The sequence below is a fragment of the Anser anser genome, assembly GCF_964211835.1.
Source record: "Anser anser genome assembly, contig: HAP1_SCAFFOLD_353, whole genome shotgun sequence".
Lineage (NCBI taxonomy): Eukaryota > Metazoa > Chordata > Aves > Anseriformes > Anatidae > Anser > Anser anser.
The window spans coordinates 53913-75208 of record NW_028154041.1 but is presented as its reverse complement, the minus strand read 5'-3'; the positions used below and the strand labels follow the sequence as shown (position 1 = coordinate 75208).

Here is a 21296-nt window from a genome sequence, read left to right as displayed (position 1 = left end):
CCCCCTGTCCCGGTGAAATCGGTCGCTCTTTGGTGTCCCGTGGCCGGACGCTGCTCCGTCGCCCACCCCACGTGTGCATTTACCCCATCGCTGCGCTGCGGACGGGCGGGTGGGTGTTCTGCCTTCACCCCTGGGCGAAGTCCCGCGAACAGGCTGGGAGCTGCCGGAGCCCCGCGGCACTGGGGAGCCGCCAAAGCCCGGCCCCGTGCCGGCAGAGCAGGGGTGGGGCGGAGGAGGCAGGGCTGAGCGGGCTGGGAAGATGGCGGTGTCTGTCCCGTGGCTGCTGGGGCTGGCCCTCCATGGGGCCGTGTTCCTTTGCGGCATCGTCTGCGCTTCGGCTCTCACCGTGGCGCAGGTACCGGGGGGGGTGGGACGGGGCTCAATGCCCCCTGGGGAGCTGTGGGGGTGCCGTGGGGGGGGCTCTGTCCCTGCCCCGTCTCAGCCGGGTCCCAGAGGGAGCTGTTTGTGGTTGCAGTGCAGGGGCGTGGGGGGAAGCTGGGACGTGTGGGGATGCTGAGCACCCCCAGCCCTTCCTGTTCCTTCCATATGTCACACAAGTATGAGACCGAACGGGCGGTTTGGGCGTCCTTCCTTCCTCCCTCCTCCTCCTCCTCCTCGCTGCTCTGTGCCGCTGGGTCCCCGCAGCCCCCAGGGGCACCGCGAGGCACCCCCCCCCCCCAACACCCTCCCATCCGCAGGGAGAGTTCGGGGGCCAGTGCCTACTCTACGGCGCCGTGAGCTGGAACGGGACTGCGCTGGTGCCCAGGTCCTTCAGCCGCGTCTCCCTCTGCTACTTCGTCTCGGCTGTCTCCGTCGTGGTAGCCCTGTGCTGCTTCGCGGTGCTCCTCTACAGCTGCTGCGCAGATGAGCCTCATCGGTGAGCGGGGCGTGGGGCTGGGGCACCCCACAGTGTCCCTGCCCCGCTGACGCTGCTCCCCCCTCCTGCAGGAGCCGTGCGTGCCGCACCTTCACCCTGGTCATGGCTACTGTCATCCTCCTCTTCCTCCTCGTCTCAGCCTGCATCCTCCGCGCAGGAATGGACGTTCTCTGTGCCTCCATCGTGCACGCCAAGCAGCTGGCCAGGTAGGGGCAGCTCTGCCCGGGGAAACCCCTGCAGGATCGGGCTGGGGGTGGTGTTGCAGCTCCCCCTGTGCGTCCCCCCCCCCACCCCTTTCTCATGCCTGCTCTCGATTCCTGCAGCTGTCAGGAGGCTGAGCACAAGCCATGGGTGTCCTACAGCCCAAGCCGCTTCTACAGCAACCTCTACAGTGCGCAGGTGAGCAGGTGCGATGGGCTGGGCAGCCACCGAAGCCCTCCCTGCCGCGGGAAGCCAAGGAGTCAGTGTGGGGGGGGCATGTTGCGCATCTCCCCCCCCGTGCCTCATCCCACAGGCATCAGCCTGGGTCAACGTGTTCCTCTGGTGCCTGCTGATGGCCTGGCTGGTCATCCAGCAGCGGAGGGAAGCCCCCATCCCGCTGCTGCGCCGCCAGGACCCCGAGTGGAGTGCTGAGACAGAAGCCATCCTAGGGGGGCATCCGAGACGGAGCTGAAGGAAGGGTCAGCGCGCCTGGCGCACGACGAGCAGGGTGGGAGGAGGCACAGGTGGCGTCGGCCCAGACACCTCATTAGCCCTGCAGGCGGCCATGAGGCCGGCGGCACAAAAGGACGCAGCCTTACGCCCCGTGCTGGCGTAGGGGCGTTGTGTGGCACGAAGCCCACAGCCCTCAGTCACGGGGCTCTTTTGGGCACCGAGCTTCGTTATTAAAGACGAAGGTTTTCAGCGGAGGAGCGTGTGCGTGCGTGCAGCAGGGCGGTTGTGCGCCGCGGGGGCGGCGGTGCCGTCACAGGCCGGAGTACAGCGGCTGCTGCCGCACGGGGCTGCTCCGCGGGGCAGGGACGGAGGGTCTGGTTTGGGCGGCGAGCAGGGGCAATTGTAACAACCAGAAGAGGGGAAAATGAGGCAGGAGCCCTCTCACCACGCACGGCTGAACAGACCGACCACAAAAGAACCACCGGCTTCCCCCCCCCCCCCGTACGCCCTATGACGTAACTACGTCACTACTATTCTTTAACCAGCCCCTGTTGAAAGGGGCAAACCTTTTAGACTCTTTTCCAGCAGAACGCCATCACGACCCCCACACATCTACATCACGGTGGAATTTCACTATCCCCTTTATCTCTCTTCCTCTTTTTTCCCACCGCGTCGCTCCACTTTTTTGAGTTTTTATTGCTTTTTCGAGACGAAGTTCCGAAATCTTAGCAGCGAAGCTCTCCCGGCAGCCCATTCGGCTGAGTACGCTCTTCATTAGCATATCCCCACCCCTCCTCCTCCCCAGCCGCTGCCCCGCCCCGCTTCCCATGAGCCTCCTGTCCATCTCTGCGCGCTGATTGGATTTCTTCCTCCTTCTATTTGCATGAGCACCGCCCCCTTGCCTCTCCGCCCCTCCCACCGGCCTGATTTACATACACCATGGCAACGCCCACCTCATTGGTCAGAGTCCCGCCCAGGCGGCCCCTCCCACCGCCTCTCCCCCTCAGCGCTGTGCGCATGCGCTGTCCCTTTCCCGCCCTTTTCCCAGGGCCGGGGGGCCGCAGTGCGCAGGCTCGATCTCTTGGCGCGCGCTCCCAGCATGACCCGCGGCCTATTTAAGCGCGCGAGGGGGTCACGACGGCCATTTTGTTGGCGGCGGCGGCGGAGTGGGAGGGGGTTGAGGTGCGCGCTCCGATTTTATTTCCGCCGGGGTGGCTCGGGGCATTTTCTTCAGGAGCTGGACCGTTTCTGATACCGCGTCCTTAATTTCTGTACCCGTGGGCAGCTTCTGGCTCGCTGGGCAGCGAGAGCTCCGCCCGGGGGCCGCCATTTCGTGGCGCCGCGCGGGCAGGCTCCGTTACCGGCGGCGGGCACGAGGCAGGGCCGCGGCGCGGGGCCCGCTCTGTGATGAACTCGTTCACAGACCTGAGCTGACCGCGGTGTGAAGGCTTAGAGCACCTCTGAGGAGAGCGGGCGCGCCCTGCCCTGGCTCCTTACCCTGGGGGGAGGCCGTGGTATTCCCCGCTCTTTGCTAAAGGCCTTTTGTTTGTCTTCATTGCTTCTAATACCGCGTTTTTTTCTCTTTTTTTAAAGGTTCAGCCGTCCATATGGCTTTGCTGAAAGAGGTGAGTTTGTCTGCCTTTAACGCTGAGCCTGAATGCTTTGCTCTGTTAAAAAGACCGCGAATTAGACGTGTGCTCGCTGCTCAGCGGCGCTGTGTTAGAGCACGGCTGTGCTCCGCTTTGTGGTGGGGGCGAAGTGCTGCAAAGATGAGATTCCTGAACTCTCTCTTTCTGATAGTGAAGTGGAGAAGCTTTTCACAAGGTTCTGAGTGGCACCGGTGTGTCCCGGCGCGTGTCTTTGTTGCACCGTGGACGTGAAATGTTCTTCATGTGCCCTTGGATGGCGGCGTTTGATGTCTTACTCGTGTTGTGCATGCACTACGGCTTAGTGTCCCTTTTATTTTTTTAAGGTGTGGAATTCATCAGCCATGTGCGCACGTGGTCCCTTTTCAGGTGAGCTATGTTTGCTTTGTTTTTTTTTTTTTAAGAGATTTTTCAAGGGTAGGGGTGTGGAATTTTTCCCTTGGGAGGGCAGAGGCAGTGTAGCTTCAGCCCGAGGCAGAGGAGCAGATCCAGCCTGCTCCGGGGGAGTTTTCTCTGCCCCTTTGTTGGGCCACGTGGGTGCCCCTGGGGTCTGGGTGCTGGTGGGCAGCCAGGGATCGCTGCTCCTGCCCTGTTCGGTGACGAACCACAGGACAAGCATATGGCTGAGTGTCCCTGATGCCAGATCGGTGCTGAGAACTGTGGGGCAGGAGGGGCCCTGTGGGGAAGGGGCTGCGTGGGGCTGTGCAGAACTGTTGCTAATTAATTTACCTATTCCAGCAGCACCTCTCGTGCCTCCAGAAGCGGGATCTCCTCCTGCAGGTGCGTACAGGCGATAGGCTGTGCCTCACCTCAGGCATTTGAATTGTCAGGAATTCAGTGGAATTCCAGTTCCAGCGGTGGCAGCATCCCTCCTGCCGGCTGCCTTACGGCTGCTTTCCTTCCCGCAGGCTGAGCTCTCGGGAGCGGGGATGCCCTGGCCCAGGTAAGCGTGTGCCTCCCCTGCTGCGTGCGGGCCTGGCTGGTGCCAGTCCGAAGGGATGACACGCTGAGCTGGACGACACGAGTCTCATGGCAGATCCGAGTTACCAAAGCCCTGATCGGACGGCAGCGGGCAGCCCGGGCTGCGCTGCTGCCTTCAGCGCTGACCCCTCCTTCCCTCCACAGCCGCCTGGCCCGGACTGAGGGCCAATGGTGAGTTTCCAGCTCTTTTTTTATGATCAAATTCTGCTCTTTGTCCCCGATGAGGAAAACCTCACGCGTCTTACTGCCCGTCTGGCGCCAGAACCTGCAAAGGTTGAACCCACTGGTGCCGGCGGCCGGAGAGGAGGACGGCTCGTTCTGTGGGAACGGTCTGAGGGGATGTGGGGCTGGGGTGCTGGGGGTGGCTGTGGTGTGGTGCTGAGCTAACGGGGGCGTTTCTTCCAGGATTGGAGCTGAGCTGGACCTGCCCTGGTGCTGCTGTGCAGGTGAGGGGCCGGGGGGGTGCAGGGACCCCGCAGCCCGTCCCTGCTGCCGTGATGAATTCCTCAGGAATCTCGTTCGGCTGAACGCTGCTGTTGAGGACTCGGACTCTGATCCCTGCTGGGACGGGCACGGGGGGGGGGAATGCTGGGTGTCTGGGCCAGGGGGTGACCCCGACTCGTCCCTTTTTGTCCCCGCAGGGTGACAGCGGGGGGCTGAGGAGCCCCCAGATGTGGTGCAGGGGGAGCTCAGGGGTTGAGGTGAGTGTTTGGGGGGTGCTGCTGTGGGGCTGGGATTGCTCCCCACGGTTTTAATGATGAGCCCACCTAGCTCACTTTGAACCCCCCCTGAAAAAAATCCTACAAACACCTGAAAAACTGCGGGGCTGTCACAGCCCTGGGGGTCCTGTGGGGCTGGTGAGACCCTGACCCCCCCCCCCTGCTTTTCCAGGCCCCCCACCCCGAGGATCTCCAAGGCTGTGTCCTGGTGAGTGGGGTTCTAGGGGGGGCACAGGATGCTTGTGGGTGGGTCCTGCTGCCGAGGATGAGACGATACCGCCCCAGGCTGATCCCCCTGACTGAGTGGTTCCCCCTGAGGCAGTTTCGGGGGGATTTTGGGGAATTTTGGGTGTGCTTCCACGCTGCTCACTGCATCCTCCCCCCAGCTCCAGGACGTGGCCACCCCTCAGCCTGTGAAGAAGACGACGGCGCCCTGAAGCTCGCTTGGTGCTGATGGTTTCTGAAATAATCAATAAAGACAAATAACTTTTGAGCAAAAACCCCAAATCTGTTGAATTTTGAGTCTGTTTAAATTCATGGGGGTGGGGGTTGGGGGGTGTTGCTGGCCCCACCCGCGGCCCTGCTTGGAATCTGGGGCATTTCGTCCCCTTGTGGTGGCCACGGGGAGGGGGGTTGGGGTGGGCAGGGGCATGGGGGGGGGGAGGCACCGGGGAGGTCACCGGAGCTACGGGGACCTGCTGTGGGCCCGCCCGAGGGGCGGAACGTTTGTGCGCGGCTCGGGGGGGGGAGGGGGAGCGCGTTCAGTGCTGCGCTTCCTGCTGGTGCGCAGCGCTCAAGGGTCCGGTGCTGGGGGGGAACCTTAACGTCCCCGGAACCAAAGAGCGCGGGCGGCGGTTCCGCGGGGCAGCGGAGCCGGGGACGGACCGCGGCAGGATGGCGGCCCCCGCGCGGTGGAGCCACGTGTGGGTGGGGGCCGAGACCGGAGCGCTTAAAGGTGGTGGGGGGGGAGGGAACCGGGGGGGGCTCCGGGGTTGGGGTGAGGAGACGGAGGGGGGGGGAGTCCCCAGTACCGGGGGGGCTCCACGGGGGCGTCCCCGGGACCGGAGGGGCTCCGGGATGGGGGAGAGGAGCAGGGGGGCCCTGGGGGGAGTCCCCAATACCGGGGGGGCCCCATGGGGGCGTCCCCGGGACCGGAGGGGCTCCGGGATGGGGGAGAGGAACAGGGGGGTCGTGGGGGGAGTCCCCGGGACCGGGGGACGCTCCGGGAAGGGGTCCCCGGTACCGGGGGGCCCCTTTAACACCGCCCCCCCGGCGGCTCCCCCCAGGCGTGAACCTGCAGAAGAAGCAGGCCACCAACTACACCGGCGGCGGGGCGCTGAGCCGCGGGGAGGGCGTCTGCGCCCTTTGCTGGGGGGACGCCGCCGAGACCGAGGTGAGCGGGGGGGTGTCCCGGAGGAGTCCCGGGGGGGGGTCGGGGGGGGTCGGCGGCACCCCCACGGCCCTGCGGTTCCCTCTCCCAGGTCCTGGTGGGGTGCCTGGACCGCTCGGTGAAGCTGTTCAGCACTGAGAAGGGGAAGTTCACCGAGACCCGGCTGTGCCCCGGCGGGGACGGCGCCTTCTGCGGCCTGGCGGCTCATGGCAGGTAGGGGGTCACGGTGAGGGGGGGGGGGGGGTGTCCCAAAGCCCCCCCCCCTCGAACCCCCTTTGTGATAACAGCACTTCCTCAGCACCCTGATCACCTGCGTCGAGTCGGGGCTCCTCAAGGTGTGGCGTGACGACGCAGCCGAGAATGTGAGTGTTTTGGGGCGCGAGGGCGGGGAGCGCCGTGCTCGGTGTGCGTCCCACCCCCCCCCCCATGGTGACCCCCCCCCCGTGCCAGCTGGAGCTGCAGGCGGGCGCGGGGCTGTGCCGCATGCGCCAGGATCCGGCCCGGCCTCACCGCGTGGGCACCGGCGGGAAGGAGAACGCCCTCAAAGTCTGGGACCTGCATCGCCCGGAGGAGCCCGTCTTCCGTGCCAAGAACGTGGGTGGCCCCCCACGCGACCCCCCCCCACCCCGCCGTGTCCCTTCTGCGCCCTGTTTTGTCTCACCCCCCCGCCCCGTTTCCCCGCCGCAGGTCAGGAACGACTGGCTCGACCTCCGCGTCCCCGTCTGGGACCGCGACCTCCAGTTCCTGCCGGGATCCGACAAGGTGGTTACGTGCACCGCGCACCGCCAGGTGGGACCCTGGGGCTTTGGGGGGGGACACACGGGGGGGCACTGGCCGTGCCATCACCGCCTGGCGTCCCCAGGTGCGGCTCTACGACCCCAGCACCCCACAGCGGCGTCCGGTGCTGGAGACCACCTTCGGCGAGTCCCCGCTTACCGCGCTCTCCCTCGCACCTGGAGCCACGTGAGTACGGCCTGGGGCTGGGGGGGGGGGCAGGGGGCGCTTGGGGTGTCCCCGGGGTGAAGGAGCCGAATTCTTCCTTCCTTTTACTCCCCCCAGCTCCGTCGTGGTGGGCAGCGCTCGTGGGGAGGTGGCTGTCATTGATCTGCGCCAAGGTGAGCTTCAGGCATCTCGGGGGGGAAGGCAGTGGAGCTGCCCCCCCCCCCCCCCCCCGCCGCTCCTTTTAAGAAAAAAATGTGTGTTTTTGGAGCAAAATGTGGTTTTGCAGCAGAAAATTTTACTTGCATATTTGAAAGTGATTGGGCGGGCAGAGCAGCGGGGAGGATGTTAAGCAGATAAGGGGATGGTCTTCCTGTCCCAAAATAAGGAGAAAAATGGGATGAAATCAGTAAAAACAAAAGTTACAGGTCCTGTACTCATGAGAGAAATTAAAAAAAAGAAGGAAAAGGGGAAATTAATGGTTGGTCAAATAAAATTGGACATAAATGGTACAGTAATAACTACGAGCTTGTGACCCTCGATGATTTTCTCAGCTCCCCCTCAGCTGTTTTTGTCCCCCAGGGCGGGTGCTGAAGTGCCTGAAGGGCTTCGCGGGCAGCGTGCGGGGGCTGCAGTGCCACCCGTCCCTCCCCCTCGTGGCCTCCTGCGGCCTCGACCGTTTCCTTCGCGTCCATGACCTGGACGACAAGCAGCTGCGCCACAAGGTGAGGTGGGGGCTCCCCGGGACCCCGCTGTCCCCCCCCCCCGGCCCCCTTCCGAGCCGTGTCGTCCCTCCAGGTCTATCTGAAATCCCGCCTGAACTGCCTGCTGCTGAGCAGCCACCAGGACTGGGAGGTGAGAGCCTTTGGGGCTGCTTTTGGGGTGCGGGTTTGCTTTTTTCCTGCTCATACAATTCCTGTTCCCCCCCCCTCGACCCCCTGGCAGGCCCAGGAAGCGCCGGCCGCGCCAGCTGAAGTGAAGGAGGAAGAGGAGAGCGACGCGCTCTGGGATTCGATGGAGACCGTCCCCACGCAGCCGCCGGACCCCGAGGCCGGCTGGGGCAAACGTGCCAAGAAGCGGAAGAGCTCTGGGCCGTGACCCCCCCAAAACCTGACCCCAAACGGGACTGTGCCCCCTCGCTGAGGGGCGAGGAGGGGCTGCCCCCGCCTCGGCTGTGGGTTTGCTGCTGTGCAGCACATAAAGACGCGCTCGCCGCACGGCTTCGCTCCCGTCTTGTCGTTTTTTTGGGGGGGGTTTGAGCCATTTTGGGGGGTGCTGTGCTGCCTGGGGGGGGGCGGCTTCAACCCCAACGAGGCCCCCAGATGAGGCTGTGGGGGCTGAAGTGCCCTTGGAGGGGGGGTGTGGGGCGGTGAAGCAGCTGGGGGAGGGCTCGGGGGGGCCTTTGGGGGGCTCTGAGGGGTCTTTGGGGGGCTCTGAGGGGTCTTTGGGGGGGGTTGGGGAGCTCAGAGGTGTCTTTGGGGGGTTTCAGGAGGCTTGGGGGGGGTTGGGGAGGTTTGGGGGGCTTTGGGGTCTCGGAGGGGGCTTTGGAGGGGTTTGGGGGGGGTCTCGGAGGGGGCTTGGGGGGAGCTGGGGGACCTTTGGGTGGGTTTGGGGGGCTTTGGGGGACTCAGAGGGGTCTTTGAGGGGGTTTTGGGGGGCTCTGGAGGGTGTGGGGGGGGGCTTTGGAGGGGTTTGGGGGCGTTTTGGGGGGGGTTTGGGGGCGTTTTGGGGGGGGTTTGGGGTGCCGGGGGGGGTCGTTCCGCGGCTCCTCCCCGCCGCCAGGGGGCGCTGCCGCTTCCGGGCTTCCTCGGGAGGGGCGGGGCGGGGCTCGGAGGCGCGCCGCGTGACGTCACGGGAAGGGGGGGGGCCGCGGCGAGACGTGGCAGTGACGTCAGCGCGTCGCCGGGGGGCCGCGGAGCCGAGCGGCGCCGAACCGAGCGCGAGGCCCGGTGAGCGCGGGAGGGGGCGGGGCTTCCGCTTGGCCACGCCCCCTGCCCCCCCCCTCCCGCTCCCCCCTCCCCTCCGGGCCCGAGCGGGGGGGGGGGGGGGGAGGATTTTGGGGTCTCCCTGGGCTTTTTGGGTGGAATCCCCGGGATTTTGGGTACCTCCCGGTATTGGGGGGGGGGTCCCGGGCCGGTGCTGACCCCCCCGCAGCCGCAGGTGATGCCCCGATGAACGCGCGGCGCCGCCACGGCTCGAGGAACACGGAGCAGGGCGTTTACCTGGGGCCCCCCCAGACGCAGGCCGTGCCCCCCCCGCCGCCGCCGCTCCGGGCCGCCCCCTCCCCCCCCCCAGGCGCCGACGTCATGTCGTGTCGCGACAGGACCCAGGAGTTTCTGTCCGCCTGCAAGTCGCTGCAGGGCCGGCAGGTGGAGATGGGGGGTGCTGGGGGGGACTGGGAGGTACTGGGAGCTGCTGGGAGTACTGGTGGGAGTGCTGGGGGGGACTGGGAGGTGCTGGGAGTACCGGTGGGGGTGCTGGGGGGGACTGGGAGGTGCTGGGAGTACTGGTGGGGGTGCTGGGGGGGACTGGGAGGTGCTGGGAATACTGGTGGGGGTGCTGGGGGGGACTGGGAGGTGCTGGGAGTACCGGTGGGGGTGCTGGGGGGGGACTGGAAGGTGCTGGGAGTGCTGGTGGGGGTGCTGGGAGTACCGGTGGGGGTGCTGGGGGGGACTGGGAGGTGCTGGGAGTACTGGTGGGGGTGCTGGGGGGGACTGGGAGGTGCTGGGAGTACCGGTGGGGGTGCTGGGAGTACCGATGGGGGTGCTGGGGGGGACTGGGAGGTGCTGGGAGTGCTGGTGGGGGTGCTGGGGGGGACTGGGAGGTACTGGGAGCTGCTGGGAGTACTGGTGGGAGTGCTGGGGGGGACTGGGAGGTGCTGGGAGTACCGGTGGGGGTGCTGGGGGGGGACTGGAAGGTGCTGGGAGTGCTGGTGGGGGTGGTGGTGGGGACTGGGAGGTGCTGGGAGTACTGGTGGGGGTGCTGGGGGGGACTGGGAGGTGCTGGGAGTACCGGTGGGGGTGCTGGGGGGGACTGGGAGGTGCTGGGAGTACCGGTGGGGGTGCTGGGGGGGACTGGGAGGTGCTGGGAATGCTGGTGGGGGTGCTGGGGGGGGACTGGGAGGTGCTGGGAGCTGCTGGGAGTACTGGTGGGAGTGCTGGGGGGGACTGGGAGGTGCTGGGAGTACCGGTGGGGGTGCTGGGGGGGACTGGGAGGTGCTGGGAGTGCTGGTGGGGGTGCTGGGAGTACCGGTGGGGGTGCTGGGGGGGACTGGGAGGTGCTGGGAGTACTGGTGGGGGTGCTGGGGGGGACTGGGAGGTGCTGGGAGTACCGGTGGGGGTGCTGGGAGTACCGATGGGGGTGCTGGGGGGGTGCTGGGAGGTGCTGGGAGTACCGGTGGGGGTGCTGGGGGGGACTGGGAGGTGCTGGGAATACTGGTGGGGGTGCTGGGGGGGACTGGGAAGTGCTGGGAGTACCGGTGGGGGTGCTGGGGGGGGACTGGAAGGTGCTGGGAGTGCTGGTGGGGGTGCTGGGAGTACCGGTGGGGGTGCTGGGGGGGACTGGGAGGTGCTGGGAGTACTGGTGGGGGTGCTGGGGGGGACTGGGAGGTGCTGGGAGTACCGGTGGGGGTGCTGGGAGTACCGATGGGGGTGCTGGGGGGGTGCTGGGAGGTGCTGGGAGTGCTGGTGGGGGTGCTGGGGGGGACTGGGAGGTGCTGGGAGTGCCGGTGGGGGTGCTGGGGGGGACTGGGGGGCTGCTGGTGGGGACTGGGAGGTGCTGGTGGTGTGCTGGGATCGACTGGTGGAGCGCTGGGAGGTGCTGGGGGTTACTGGGGGGTGCTGGGGGGGTGCTGGGAGGTACTGGGCTGGTGGTGGTGGGGACTGGGGAGTGCTTGGAGCACTGGGGGACTGCTGGTGGGGACTGGGGGGTGCTGGGGGGGTGCTGGGGGGTGCCGGGAGCTGCTGGGGGGGCTGCCGGCAGGTGCTGGAGGGCGCTGAAGGGTGCAGGGGGTGCTGGGGGGGTGCTCTCAGCGCCCTGACCCCCCCCGTGCCCCCCCCCCAGCAGAACGGGCTGCAGCCCAGCAGAGCGGCCGCAGGAGCCGCCCGGCAGCGCAGCGAGTTCAGCCTCATGGCCAAGTGAGTGGGGCCCCCCGCTTGGGGGTTTTTTTTTTTGGGGGGGGGACACACGCGAAGGGTGCCCCGGCTGCGATGTAACCCCTTGTCCCCCCTCCTTTTTACCCCCCCCCCCCCAACAGGCGCATCGGGAAGGATCTCAGCAACACCTTCGCCAAGCTGGAGAAGCTGACCATCTGTGAGTGGGGGGGGGGCTGCCCCTGAGGGGGGGGGGCTGCCCCTGAGTGTGTGGGGGGGCTCAGATTTTGGGAGGGGGGGGGAGCGAGGGTCCTGAGCCCGGCTCTGTGTCCCCCCCCCCTACACTGGCAGTGGCCAAGAGGAAATCCCTCTTTGACGACAAGGCGGTGGAGATCGAGGAGCTCACCTACATCATTAAGCAGGTACGGGGGGGGGGGGGCACGCCGTGGGGCTGGGGGGGGGGGGGGCTGTATTTTTTTGACCCCCCCCCAACCCCGTCGTCCCCTCTCGCAGGACATCAACAGCCTGAACAAGCAGATCGCGCAGCTGCAGGACGTGGTGCGGGCGCGGGGCAGCCAGAGCGGGCGCCACGTCCAGACGCACTCCAACACCGTCGTCGTGTCCCTGCAGGTGGGACGGGGCCGGAGCTTGGGGGGGGGGGGGGGGGGAAGGACGCGCACAAACAGCCCCCCCCCCCCACGCAGCAGCGGCTGATCTCCCCCCTTTTCCCTTCCCAGTCCAAGCTGGCCTCCATGTCCAACGACTTCAAATCGGTGCTGGAGGTGCGGACGGAGGTGAGCGTTGGCCGCCGGCCCCCCAGTCCCGGTGCCCCCTCGCCCCGCCATTTTCCACCGCCGCCGTTTTCCGCCCCCATTTCACCCCCCCCCCCCCCCAGAACCTGAAGCAGCAGCGAAGCCGCCGCGAGCACTTCTCCCGTGCCCCCGTCTCCGCCTTGCCCCTGGCCACTGGCAATTTGGGTGAGCGTTGGGATTGAGGCGGGGTGGTTTTTTTTTTTTTTTGGGGGGGGGGGAAGGGGGGGGTTGTCCCCTCTGCTCAGGCCCTGCTGCGCCCGCAGGCGGCTCGGCAATGCTGCAGGACGAGCCACAGCGCGCCGGGGACGTCGCCATTGAGATGGACGCGCGGACGAGCCAGCAGCTGCAGCTGATCGATGAGCAGGTAGGGGGTGGGAGCCCGAGGGGGGCCCCGAAAGCCTTTGGGGTGCCGGTGTTGGGGGCGGGAGCCCGACGGCGCCTGCCCCGCTCCACCTCCCCTCTCGCCCCGCAGGATTCGTACATCCAGAGCCGGGCGGACACGATGCAGAACATCGAGTCCACCATCGTGGAGCTGGGCTCCATCTTCCAGCAGCTGGCGCACATGGTGAAGGAGCAGGAGGAGACGATCCAGAGGTACCGCTGCCCTGCTTCCCCCCCCCCCCCCCCCACCTTGTCCGTGTGTCCGTCCGCCCCCTGAGCGTGTGTGTCCCCCCCCCTGCCCCGCAGGATCGATGCCAGCGTGGAGGACGCGCAGCTGAACGTGGAGGCAGCGCACGGGGAGATCCTCAAGTACTTCCAGTCGGTCACCTCCAACCGCTGGCTGATGGTCAAGATCTTCCTCATCCTCATCGTCTTCTTCATCGTCTTCGTCGTCTTCCTGGCCTGAGCATCCCCCGCTCTGGCCCCCCCCCTTTGTCCCTCCGGCCGGGACAGACGGACACGGCCGTGCTGTGACCGCGGGGCTCTGATGGACAGCGGGGGATGGGGTTAGGGATACGCCGGGGACTGGCGGTGCCGGTGGCGGACCTCGGGCAGCCTCGGAGCCCCCCCCAGCCCCCCGGGGAGCAGCGCGCCGGGCCCCCCCCCCTTCGCCACGGCTCCCGCAGCCTACGCCGAGGCCGGTCCCGGGGGGCCGCCTGGTCATGGTGGCTGTGACCTCCTGCGGTCTGCCGGCCCGCAGCCCCCTGCCAGGGCCCGCTGCGGGCCTCGTTAAGGCCGTGGGGACCCCCTGAGGCCCGCGGAGGCGGGCCGGGGGCTGCATTAAAATGGCGGGACCTCCTCTCGCTTCTTCTTCCCGGGCCGGGATTCGAACCCGCGGCGCTGCGCGCGGCCTCCGGGGCGCCAGGGGGCGCTAGAGGGAGCGCGGGGGGGGGGGGGGGGAAGGCCGGAAGTGACGTCGGGAGGGGGCGCGGCGTGCGGCGGCGGTGCCGCGGTCGGTACCGGGAGCGGCGGAGATGGCGGAGGAGGGCAAGGGGGGGTACAGCGGTGAGTGGGGGCGGCGCTGGGGGTGGCGGGGCCGGGGGCGGCGGGGAACCGGGCCCGGGACCCGGCGGGGCCTGGCGGGGGGCCGCGCGGCCGCAGGCCCCGCCGGTAAGCGGGGCCCCGCGGGTGCTGCCCGGTGCTGACGGGCGGCGCTGCCCCCGGGGGCAGAGCACGATGACCGCGTGGGCGGCAGAGGCTTCTCGGGCCGCAGGAAGAAAGGCCGGGGCCCGTTCCGGGGGAAGATGTACAGCGAGGTGAACCACCGCTCCCGCAACCGGGGCGGCCCCGGGCTCCGGGCGCGGCTGGACGAGGACGACGGCGACGTCCCCATGAGCGAGGCCCACGACGGGCCCCGGAACCGATAGTGAGTGCGTGGGCGGGCGGCCCCGCCGCGGGGGGGGGGGGGGGGTCGGCCGGGCCGGCTTCCCCTCGTTCTCCTCCCCCTTCTCGCCTTCCAGCTTGCCCTACGGGCCCAGGCCCAACCGCACGGCCAACATCCACATCACGGTGCGGCGCGACCTCCCCGCCCCGGAGCGCGGCAGCGGCGGCGGCGGCGGCAGCGGGAGCCGAGACGGCGGCCGTAGGAACTGGTTCAAGATCACCGTGAGTGGGGCGGGAGCTGTGGGGACGGGGCGTCACGGCCGCCGGCAACCCCTTGTTTGGGGGGCTGCAGCTACCCTCAGGACGTTCGTGGTGCTGGGAACGGGGGGGGGGCAGCTCCCCTCTTCCTGCGCTGTGGCGTGGCCGTTGTCACCTTCGTCCCCCTGGGGCAGATGCAGAAGGCGGCTGTGTCCTGCCGGGATGCACCATGCCTGACCCAGGCGCGGCGTTGGTGACTCCCCGTGCCCCCTAAAGCAGCCGCGCGCCGTTGCCGCCCTCGCTTGCATCCTGATTGCGCAGTAGCGCTGCCCGAATTTCCTCCTAGATCCCGTATGGGAAGAAGTATGACAAGACGTGGCTGCTGAGCTCCATCCAGAACCTCTGCAGCGTTCCCTTCACTCCTGTTGAGGTGAGCGGGGGGGTCTGCCTTTGGTTTCGCTTCCTGTTGCGGGCGGCTCCGAGGGTGGAAGTGGGTCTGGCAGACCCTCCGGGGTTGGCTGCACGCTGAGCCCGCTGCCCTCCTTTCTAAGTTCCACTACGACCACAACCGAGCCCAGTTCTACGTGGAGGATGCCACCACCGCCAGCGCGCTCAAGCAGGTCTCTCGCAAGATCACGGACAGGGACAACTACAAGGTGCGTGCCTCAATCTGCGCGGGAGCAGCTCTGCAGGGCGGCCGTTCTCGTTCCACGTAGCCGCGTTTCCCACCAGGACGCCGTCTCATAGACCGCTCTGTATTCGTTAGGTGGTGATAATTATCAACTCGTCGGCTCCGCCTCAGTCCCTGCAGAACGAACTGAAGCCGGAGGAGATTGAGCAGCTGAAGGTGAGCGGAGCGGGCGCTGGGCTGGGGCAGGGGAATGGGGCGGGGGCCGCCTGCTTGCCCTCACTTCTTTTGCACTGTTGCAGCTCTGCATGAGTAAAAGGTACGACGGCTCACAGCGGGCATTGGACCTCAAGAGCCTCCGTGTCGATCCCGGTGAGCGCTGCTCCCCACCCAGGGGATGTGGAGGGCAGGACGGGACTGTGGCAGGCGGTGCCTTACGCCCTTTGCGTCTCCCTTTTCCTCTCTCTCTCCCACCCCCCCCAGACTTGGTGTCGCAGAGCATCGACGTGGTGCTGAACCAGCGGAGCTGCATGCTGGTTGTGCTGCGCATCATCGAGGAAAACATCCCCGAGGTGAGAACGGGGGAGGCTTCTCCTGAGGGAGCGTTACCTGTGGGGCTGCCCCGACGCTTGTCTCTGTTCTTGCAGCTGCAGTCTCTGAACCTGAGCAGCAACAAGCTCTACCGCCTCGACGACCTGTCCGAGCTGGCGCAGAAAGCCGCCGGCCTCAAAATCCTCGACCTTTCTCGCAACGAGGTGGGTGCCGCCCCTGACCCTCTGCGCACGCCACCTCTTCGCGCCCTCACGGCCCCTCTTCCCTCCCCCGCTGCAGCTGAAGTCGGAACGGGAGCTGGACAAAGTGAAGGGGCTCAAGCTGGAAGAGCTTTGGCTGGACGGCAACCCGCTGTGCGACACTTTCCGGGACCAGTCTACTTACGTCAGGTCAGTGTTAGCCTTGGGGCGGCCCTAGGGGCCCATGGGCCGCCCCTGCTCTGCGGGGGGCAGAACGGCAGGATGAAGAGAGGCCGCCCCCCCCCCGTGCCTTCCGCTTGCCGGTGCCCAGACCCCCCCCCTCAAGGCTTCCCGACAGCCCCTGGTCGTGGCGCAGGGCCGTGAAGGGCTGTTGCTTGCCCGCCGCAGGACGGCGCAGCGTTTGTTTCAGCTGGTCGGAGACTTGCTTCCTCCCTGCTCCCTCCTCCTCCCTCTTCTCCTCCCCCGTCCTCGTCTCCAGGGCATGCAGCCTCTTCTCTGGAGCGCCCCGCTGCCCACCCGCTGCTCCCACCCCTCTGCCGTGCAGACGGGGCTCTTGATGCTCCTCCACCCTTCCGTGGGACTTTCGGGGGCCGTGGGACGTGGCCCAGGGCGTGGCGTTGCTGCCCCTGTCCCCCCCCCGGTGGAGCTGCCGCCCCCCGCGCCCGCGCTTGGCCCTCGATGATGGCTGGCTAGCCAGAGACGGGTAAGATTCCTCACGGGAGGAACAACCTAAGACAGGCACAGCCGTGCAGTGGCCAAACGCTGCCGCCTCGCTGCGGCCAGTGCGGGGAGGCCGTCCCGGGCCTGGCGCAGGCCCCCAGTCCGCTGCGGGCAGAGCCCCCCCGCCCCGGGTGCACCGGCGCTGGCCCCCGGTGCTGGCAGGGGCCTTGGCTCTGGATGCGGCCGTGCCCGTAGCCTGGCACGTTCTTGGGTCTGGGAGGGAGCGGCACAAAGGAGAAGAGGCTCTGCCCAGGGCTGCCTGCCCCTCTGTCCCTCACCCGCTTCATCCTCTTCTGCTGAATTGGGGTCACCCTGCCGAGGGGCCCCCCCCCCAGCTGTAAACAGGCGGCTCGTGCCCGTGGCCGTGCCACGACCAGTGGGATCTTGTCTCCCCTCCCTTTTCCCCTCCTCTCTGGGCGCCCGCACTCAGGTGAGTACGAGCCAGGTAAGTCCTGAGCTGGCTGGGGGGGCCCGGGGTTCCTCGTCAGCCCAAGACCCCTCTGGGGACAGGGGCAGTCCCCTGGTATGGCACCCCCAGGAAGAGGGGGAGCGACAGCGGGGAGAGGGGAGGCAGCCGCGTGGGGCGGCCCCGTTGTGTGCCCCATGGCTCCGGGGAGGGCGGCCGGGTAGGGCAGGTGAGGGGGGGGGGGAGTGTTTTTTTTTTTGGGAGGGTGGGCGGCCTTTCCTGCTGCCCCTGGCCCCAGCGGGCAGCCCGGCCGCCACGCTGACTGCTCTCCCTCTCGGCAGCTCCGTCAGAGAGCGCTTCCCGAAGCTGCTGCGCCTGGTGAGTGCGTGCGGAGGGGGCTGACCCCTGCCGAAGCTTTGGGGGGGGGACACTCAGTCCTCCTGGGGCAGGCAGGAGGGAGCCGGCCCCCTCACCCCCTTCTCTGCCTCTCCCCTAGGACGGCCACGAGCTCCCGCCACCCATCGCCTTCGACGTGGAGGCACCCACGACGCTGCCCCCATGCAAGGTGGGGCCGTGGTGGGGGCCCCTACAGCCCCGGTTAGGCCCGGGGGGGCCCCGCTGTCCCGCAGGGAGGGACTGCTGCTCCGTTCTCTTTCCAGGGCAGCTACTTCGGCTCCGATGACCTGAAGGCGCTGGTGCTGCGGTTCTTGCAGCAGTAAGCGTGGGCCGGGCCCTGAGGCAGGCGGGGGGCGGTGTTGTGTGTGCTCCCCCCCGCCCATCCCTGTCCTCCCCCCGTAGGTACTACTCCATCTACGACTCGAGTGACAGGCAGGGGCTGCTCGATGCCTACCACGATGGCGCCTGCTGCTCGCTCAGCATCCCCTTCGGGCCCCAAAACCCCCCGAGGTATGTCCCCCTGAGCCCCCCCCGATGTGGGACGGGGCAGCTGCACTGCATCTCGTCGTCCTGTCCCTCACGGCCGCTTGTCCCCGCAGGAACAGCCTGAACGAGTACTTCAAGGACAGCAGGAACGTGAAGAAGCTGAAGGACCCAGTAAGCCCCTGCCGCGCCCCCCCACCCTGCGCTGGACAACCCCAGGCCCACGTGGAGGGGGGGCTCAGCGCTCTTCTCGCCCCCCAGCCATGCGCTTCAAGCTGCTCAAGCACACGCGCCTCAATGTGGTGGCCTTCCTCAACGAGCTCCCCAAGACCCAGCACGACGTCAACTCCTTCGTGGTGGATGTCTGTGCCCAGACGGTGAGCGGAGGCCACGGCGCTTGCGGCCGCCCCTGAGCTGGGCTCTGCCTCACTCGCCACCCTCTTCTCTTGCAGAACACGCTGCTGTGCTTTGCCGTCCACGGGATCTTCAAGGAAGGTGAGGCCGGGCTGCGTCCCCTCCTCGCTGTAAAGCCTTTTCCCCTGTGCCCCGGCCTCCACCATCTCCTTTACTCTCCGCAGTGGACGGCAAATCCCGAGACTCGGTGCGTGCCTTCACCCGCATGTTCATCGCTGTGCCGGCTGGCAACACCGGGTAAGGGGTGAGGGAAGAGAGGCTGGTGGCACGCCCCTGGCCTCCTGCCCCGTGCTTATTCCCCCCCACTCCCCTCCTTCTCAGCCTCTGCATCGTCAACGACGAGCTCTTTGTCCGCAACGCCACCACAGAGGAGATCCGCAAGGCCTTTGTCATGCCGGCACCCACCCCTTCCTCCAGCCCCGTCCCCACGCTCTCTGCGGAGCAGCAGGAGATGCTGGCAGCCTTTTCCATGCAGTCAGGCATGAACCTCGAGTGGTCCCAGAAGTGAGTGTGCCCCCCCCGTGTCCCCTCAGAGGCAGCTTGGCCTCCCGCACCCCGCATCCCTCCTAAGAACCCCCCCCCTCCTTACACCCCAGGTGCCTGCAGGACAATGACTGGGACTACGGCCGGGCTGGGCAGGTCTTCACTCAGCTGAAGGTGGGCTTGGGGAGCAGGTGCCCCCCTGCTAGGACCCCCAGGGGGTGGGGGGAGCATGCCTATGGTCCCCCCCCCCCCCAGGACCCCTCTTGCAGGGTCTGCGCGGACCCCTGCTGAGCCCCTCTCCTTCTCTTTGCAGCTGGAAGGCAAAATCCCCGAGGTGGCGTTTCTCAAGTGAGCGGTGCCCCCTCGGCTCCTGCTGTTTTGTTCGCGGTGTTTTATTCCTCCCCCCCCTCCCCCCGTTCTTCTCTCCGTTTTTGTAAATAAATAAATAAATTCGTTTCAACGCCGGAGCCTCGGTGCGCAGCTGGCGGCCGGAAGCGTTGGCGCGGCCGCCCCGGAAGGGGTGGCATGGCGGCGGCGGCGGCGGCGGCGGCACGGGCAGCGGCTCTGGAGCTGGAGGCGGCGGTGCCCAGGGACGTGACGCTCTTCCGCCACGAGCGCGGTCCCTTCTTCCGCCTGGTTGGGCTCTTCTGCGTGGGGCAGGGGTGCTTCTGGGCTGGCTTGGCCCACTTCGCCTTCACGGCACTGCGCCCTGCGCCCGCTCCCGGTCCTGCTCCCGGTCCCGCTCCCGGTCCTGGTCCCGCTCCCGGTCCTGCTCCCGGTCCCGCTCCCGGTCCTGGTCCCGCTCCCGGTCCTGATCCCGGTCCCGCTCCCGGTCCCGCTCCCGGTCCCGGTGCCGATGACCCCCTCCGGCCCCGGGACCACAAGTGGCGCCTCGGCTTCACCGCTTCCTGCCTCACCCTCGGTACTGGCTGGACCTGGACCCGGGCCGGTGGCGGGTGGTGGGGGCGTGGGGGGCTTGGGGGGAGGGAGAGGGGGGAGCTGGGGGGAGGGAGAGGGGGGAGCTGGGGGGGAGGGAGAGGGGGGAGCTGGGGGGGAGGGAGAGGGGGGAGCTGGGGGGGAGGGGGGGGCTGGGGGGAGGAGGGAGGGGGGGCTGGTGGGAGGGAGGGAGGGGTGGGGGGGAGAGGGGGGAGAGGGAGAAGGGGGGGCTGGGGGGAGGGAGAAGGGGGGAGGGGGTGAGGGCTGGGGGGGAGGGGGAAGGGGGGCACAGGGGGCTGGGGGTGGCTCGGAACAAGGTGGGGGGGGGCTGGGGGGAGGGGGAAGGGGGGCACAAGGGGCTGGGGGGAGGGGGAAGGGGGGCACAAGGGGCTGGGGGGGGCTGGGGGTGAGGGGGAAGGGGGGCACAAGGCGCTGGGGGGGGCTGGGGGTGAGGGGGAAGGGGGGCACAAGGCGCTGGGGGGGGCTGGGGGTGAGGGGGAAGGGGGGCACAAGGGGCTGGGGGGGGCTGGGGGTGAGGGGGAAGGGGGGCACAAGGGGCTGGGGGGGGCTGGGGGTGAGGGGGAAGGGGGGCACAAGGGGCTGGGGGGGCTGGGGGTGAGGGGGAAGGGGGGCACAAGGGGCTGGGGGGGGCTGGGGGTGAGGGGGGGGGCTGGCGGGGAGGGGGAAGGGGGGCACGGGGGATGGCGGGGTGGGGGAAGGGGGGCACAAGGGGCTGGGGGTGGCTCGGAGCAAGGTGGGGGGGGGCTGTGGGACCCGACTGGGGGGAAGGAAGGGGTGCAGGGGTTCTGCTCAGACGAGGTGGGCAGCATGGGGCTGGCTGGGGTCTTGGGAGGTTTGGGGGGTGGGGGGGTGGGGTGGGGGGCTCGAGAGGCTGCGCTGACCCCCCCCCCCCCCCCGCTCCCCCAGGCTCGCTGATCGTGGCAGCGGGCTGCGTGTTCCCGCTGCGCGCCGTGCGGCAGGTGACGCTGCTGCGGGGGGGGGCGGCCGTGGCCATCAGCACCCACGGGCCGCTGGGGCTGGGCCGCGGGCCCTCCTTCACCGTGCCGCTGCGCCACGTCTCGTGCCGAGCCCACCGCTCCGAGGTGCCTGCCATGATCCCCCTCAAGGTGAAGGGGCGCCCCTTCTTCTTCCTGCTGGACAAGCGGGGCCAGCTCTACAACGCCCGGCTCTTTGACATCACTGTCGGTGCTTACCGTAAGCTGTAGGAAGCAGCGGGCTCCCGGTGTCCTCTTGTTCGCTCTGTCCTCGCCCAATAAACCCTGAGCCGCCTATTTGTTCTGCTGTCTGCTTTGTGTAGGGGCACGAGGGGCTGGCTGGCATGGGCCACCTGGAGAACCCTGCCCCGCAGCACCTCCATCGCTTACCTCCTCACCGCCTCAGGTTCTTCCGGGGCATCGCTGCGGCTGCAGTGCTGCTTCTGCGACTCCTCAGGGCCACCGTTAATTAATAACATCTTAATAAGTAATCCTAATATTAGATTGCAATGTAATTTTATATACATAATATATATATAATTATATCTTGTGTATATAGTTATAGATCCTCCACAGGTATACCAGAGCCACCCAGTGCCCTCTAGGTGCCCCTGAAAGCCTCCTGGTGACCCCCGCCCAGTTTCCTCTAGGATGCCATAGTGGCCTCCCAGGGAAGAGCAAGGCATTCTAGGGTGCCCTACGAACCTCCTCTTGCACCCTAGAGGCAAAATAAGACACTTCCTGGAATCTAGTGGCATCCTGAGGCCTTGCAGGGCTCTCTCGGGCACACTGCAGGCCTCCTGTGGTCCTCTCCCACACTCTAGATCCGCCGCAGGTCTACAAGGGCCACTCAGTGCCCGCTAGCTCCCCTGGAAAGCCTCCCATTGACCTCCAGTGTCTGCTAGGATGCCCTAGAGGCCTCTCAGGGCACTCCAGGGTGCCCTACAAGCCT

At 67.7% G+C, this 21296-nt stretch overlaps 6 protein-coding genes across 18 annotated transcripts; all 6 read left to right on the top strand.

Annotated features, from left to right (window-relative positions):
- Nucleotides 1-93: 93 nt before the first annotated feature.
- Nucleotides 94-1785, top strand: TMEM179B (transmembrane protein 179B). 2 transcript variants are annotated; one of them, XM_083853257.1, is made up of 5 exons: nt 94-355; nt 699-877; nt 949-1083; nt 1201-1276; nt 1392-1785. In XM_083853257.1, the coding sequence occupies exons 1-5, from the start codon at nt 260-262 to the stop codon at nt 1548-1550; spliced, it is 645 nt and encodes a 214-aa protein (XP_083709383.1). In that variant the 5' UTR covers nt 94-259; the 3' UTR covers nt 1551-1785. The 2 variants fall into 2 exon arrangements, with proteins under 2 accessions (XP_083709383.1, XP_083709382.1); XM_083853256.1 differs by having other exon boundaries at nt 173-355; nt 1201-1284.
- Nucleotides 1786-2615: 830 nt separating this feature from the next.
- On the top strand, nt 2616-5384 carry LOC310890933 (uncharacterized protein). 7 transcript variants are annotated; one of them, XM_083853255.1, is made up of 9 exons: nt 2616-2713; nt 3483-3546; nt 3919-3957; nt 4086-4120; nt 4303-4329; nt 4564-4604; nt 4800-4859; nt 5050-5085; nt 5264-5384. In XM_083853255.1, exons 1-7 carry the CDS (start codon nt 2631-2633, stop codon nt 4802-4804), a joined length of 294 nt encoding a protein of 97 aa, XP_083709381.1. In that variant the 5' UTR covers nt 2616-2630; the 3' UTR covers nt 4805-4859; nt 5050-5085; nt 5264-5384. The 7 variants fall into 7 exon arrangements, 2 of the variants coding, with proteins under 2 accessions (XP_083709381.1, XP_083709380.1); XM_083853254.1 differs by having other exon boundaries at nt 3916-3957; XR_014577355.1 differs by lacking the exons at nt 2616-2713; nt 5264-5384 and adding an exon at nt 3051-3156 and having other exon boundaries at nt 3504-3546; nt 4214-4329; nt 5050-5071.
- A 289-nt stretch (nt 5385-5673) lies between these two features.
- WDR74 (WD repeat domain 74) lies at nt 5674-8423 on the top strand. Its single transcript, XM_083853258.1, has 11 exons — nt 5674-5832; nt 6164-6270; nt 6359-6480; nt 6566-6629; nt 6718-6861; nt 6955-7056; nt 7130-7230; nt 7327-7382; nt 7789-7931; nt 8005-8061; nt 8152-8423. Exons 1-11 carry the CDS (start codon nt 5772-5774, stop codon nt 8302-8304), a joined length of 1110 nt encoding a protein of 369 aa, XP_083709384.1. The 5' UTR covers nt 5674-5771; the 3' UTR covers nt 8305-8423.
- Nucleotides 8424-9028: 605 nt separating this feature from the next.
- STX5 (syntaxin 5) lies at nt 9029-13348 on the top strand. 5 transcript variants are annotated; one of them, XM_083853248.1, is made up of 11 exons: nt 9029-9155; nt 9361-9608; nt 11269-11342; nt 11462-11517; nt 11649-11719; nt 11811-11927; nt 12035-12091; nt 12193-12274; nt 12373-12473; nt 12582-12703; nt 12797-13348. In XM_083853248.1, exons 2-11 carry the CDS (start codon nt 9378-9380, stop codon nt 12954-12956), a joined length of 1071 nt encoding a protein of 356 aa, XP_083709374.1. In that variant the 5' UTR covers nt 9029-9155; nt 9361-9377; the 3' UTR covers nt 12957-13348. The 5 variants fall into 5 exon arrangements, with proteins under 5 accessions (XP_083709374.1, XP_083709373.1, XP_083709370.1 ...); XM_083853247.1 differs by having other exon boundaries at nt 9040-9155; nt 9367-9575; nt 11272-11342; XM_083853244.1 differs by having other exon boundaries at nt 9040-9155; nt 9367-9608.
- An 84-nt stretch (nt 13349-13432) lies between these two features.
- On the top strand, nt 13433-18873 carry NXF1 (nuclear RNA export factor 1). Its single transcript, XM_083853251.1, has 21 exons — nt 13433-13555; nt 13721-13916; nt 14011-14155; nt 14478-14561; nt 14683-14787; nt 14898-14978; nt 15062-15131; nt 15243-15331; nt 15407-15514; nt 15591-15700; nt 16979-17015; nt 17134-17202; nt 17297-17352; nt 17436-17543; nt 17633-17690; nt 17777-17893; nt 17969-18011; nt 18095-18167; nt 18252-18434; nt 18527-18587; nt 18727-18873. The coding sequence occupies exons 1-21, from the start codon at nt 13525-13527 to the stop codon at nt 18763-18765; spliced, it is 1863 nt and encodes a 620-aa protein (XP_083709377.1). The 5' UTR covers nt 13433-13524; the 3' UTR covers nt 18766-18873.
- Nucleotides 18874-18904: 31 nt separating this feature from the next.
- On the top strand, nt 18905-20963 carry TMEM223 (transmembrane protein 223). Of its 2 annotated transcripts, XM_083853250.1 has the most exons (4): nt 18905-19165; nt 19196-19335; nt 20277-20564; nt 20668-20963. In XM_083853250.1, the coding sequence occupies exons 1-4, from the start codon at nt 18939-18941 to the stop codon at nt 20811-20813; spliced, it is 801 nt and encodes a 266-aa protein (XP_083709376.1). In that variant the 5' UTR covers nt 18905-18938; the 3' UTR covers nt 20814-20963. The 2 variants fall into 2 exon arrangements, with proteins under 2 accessions (XP_083709376.1, XP_083709375.1); XM_083853249.1 differs by having other exon boundaries at nt 18906-19335.
- The last annotated feature ends 333 nt before the right edge of the window (nt 20964-21296 follow it).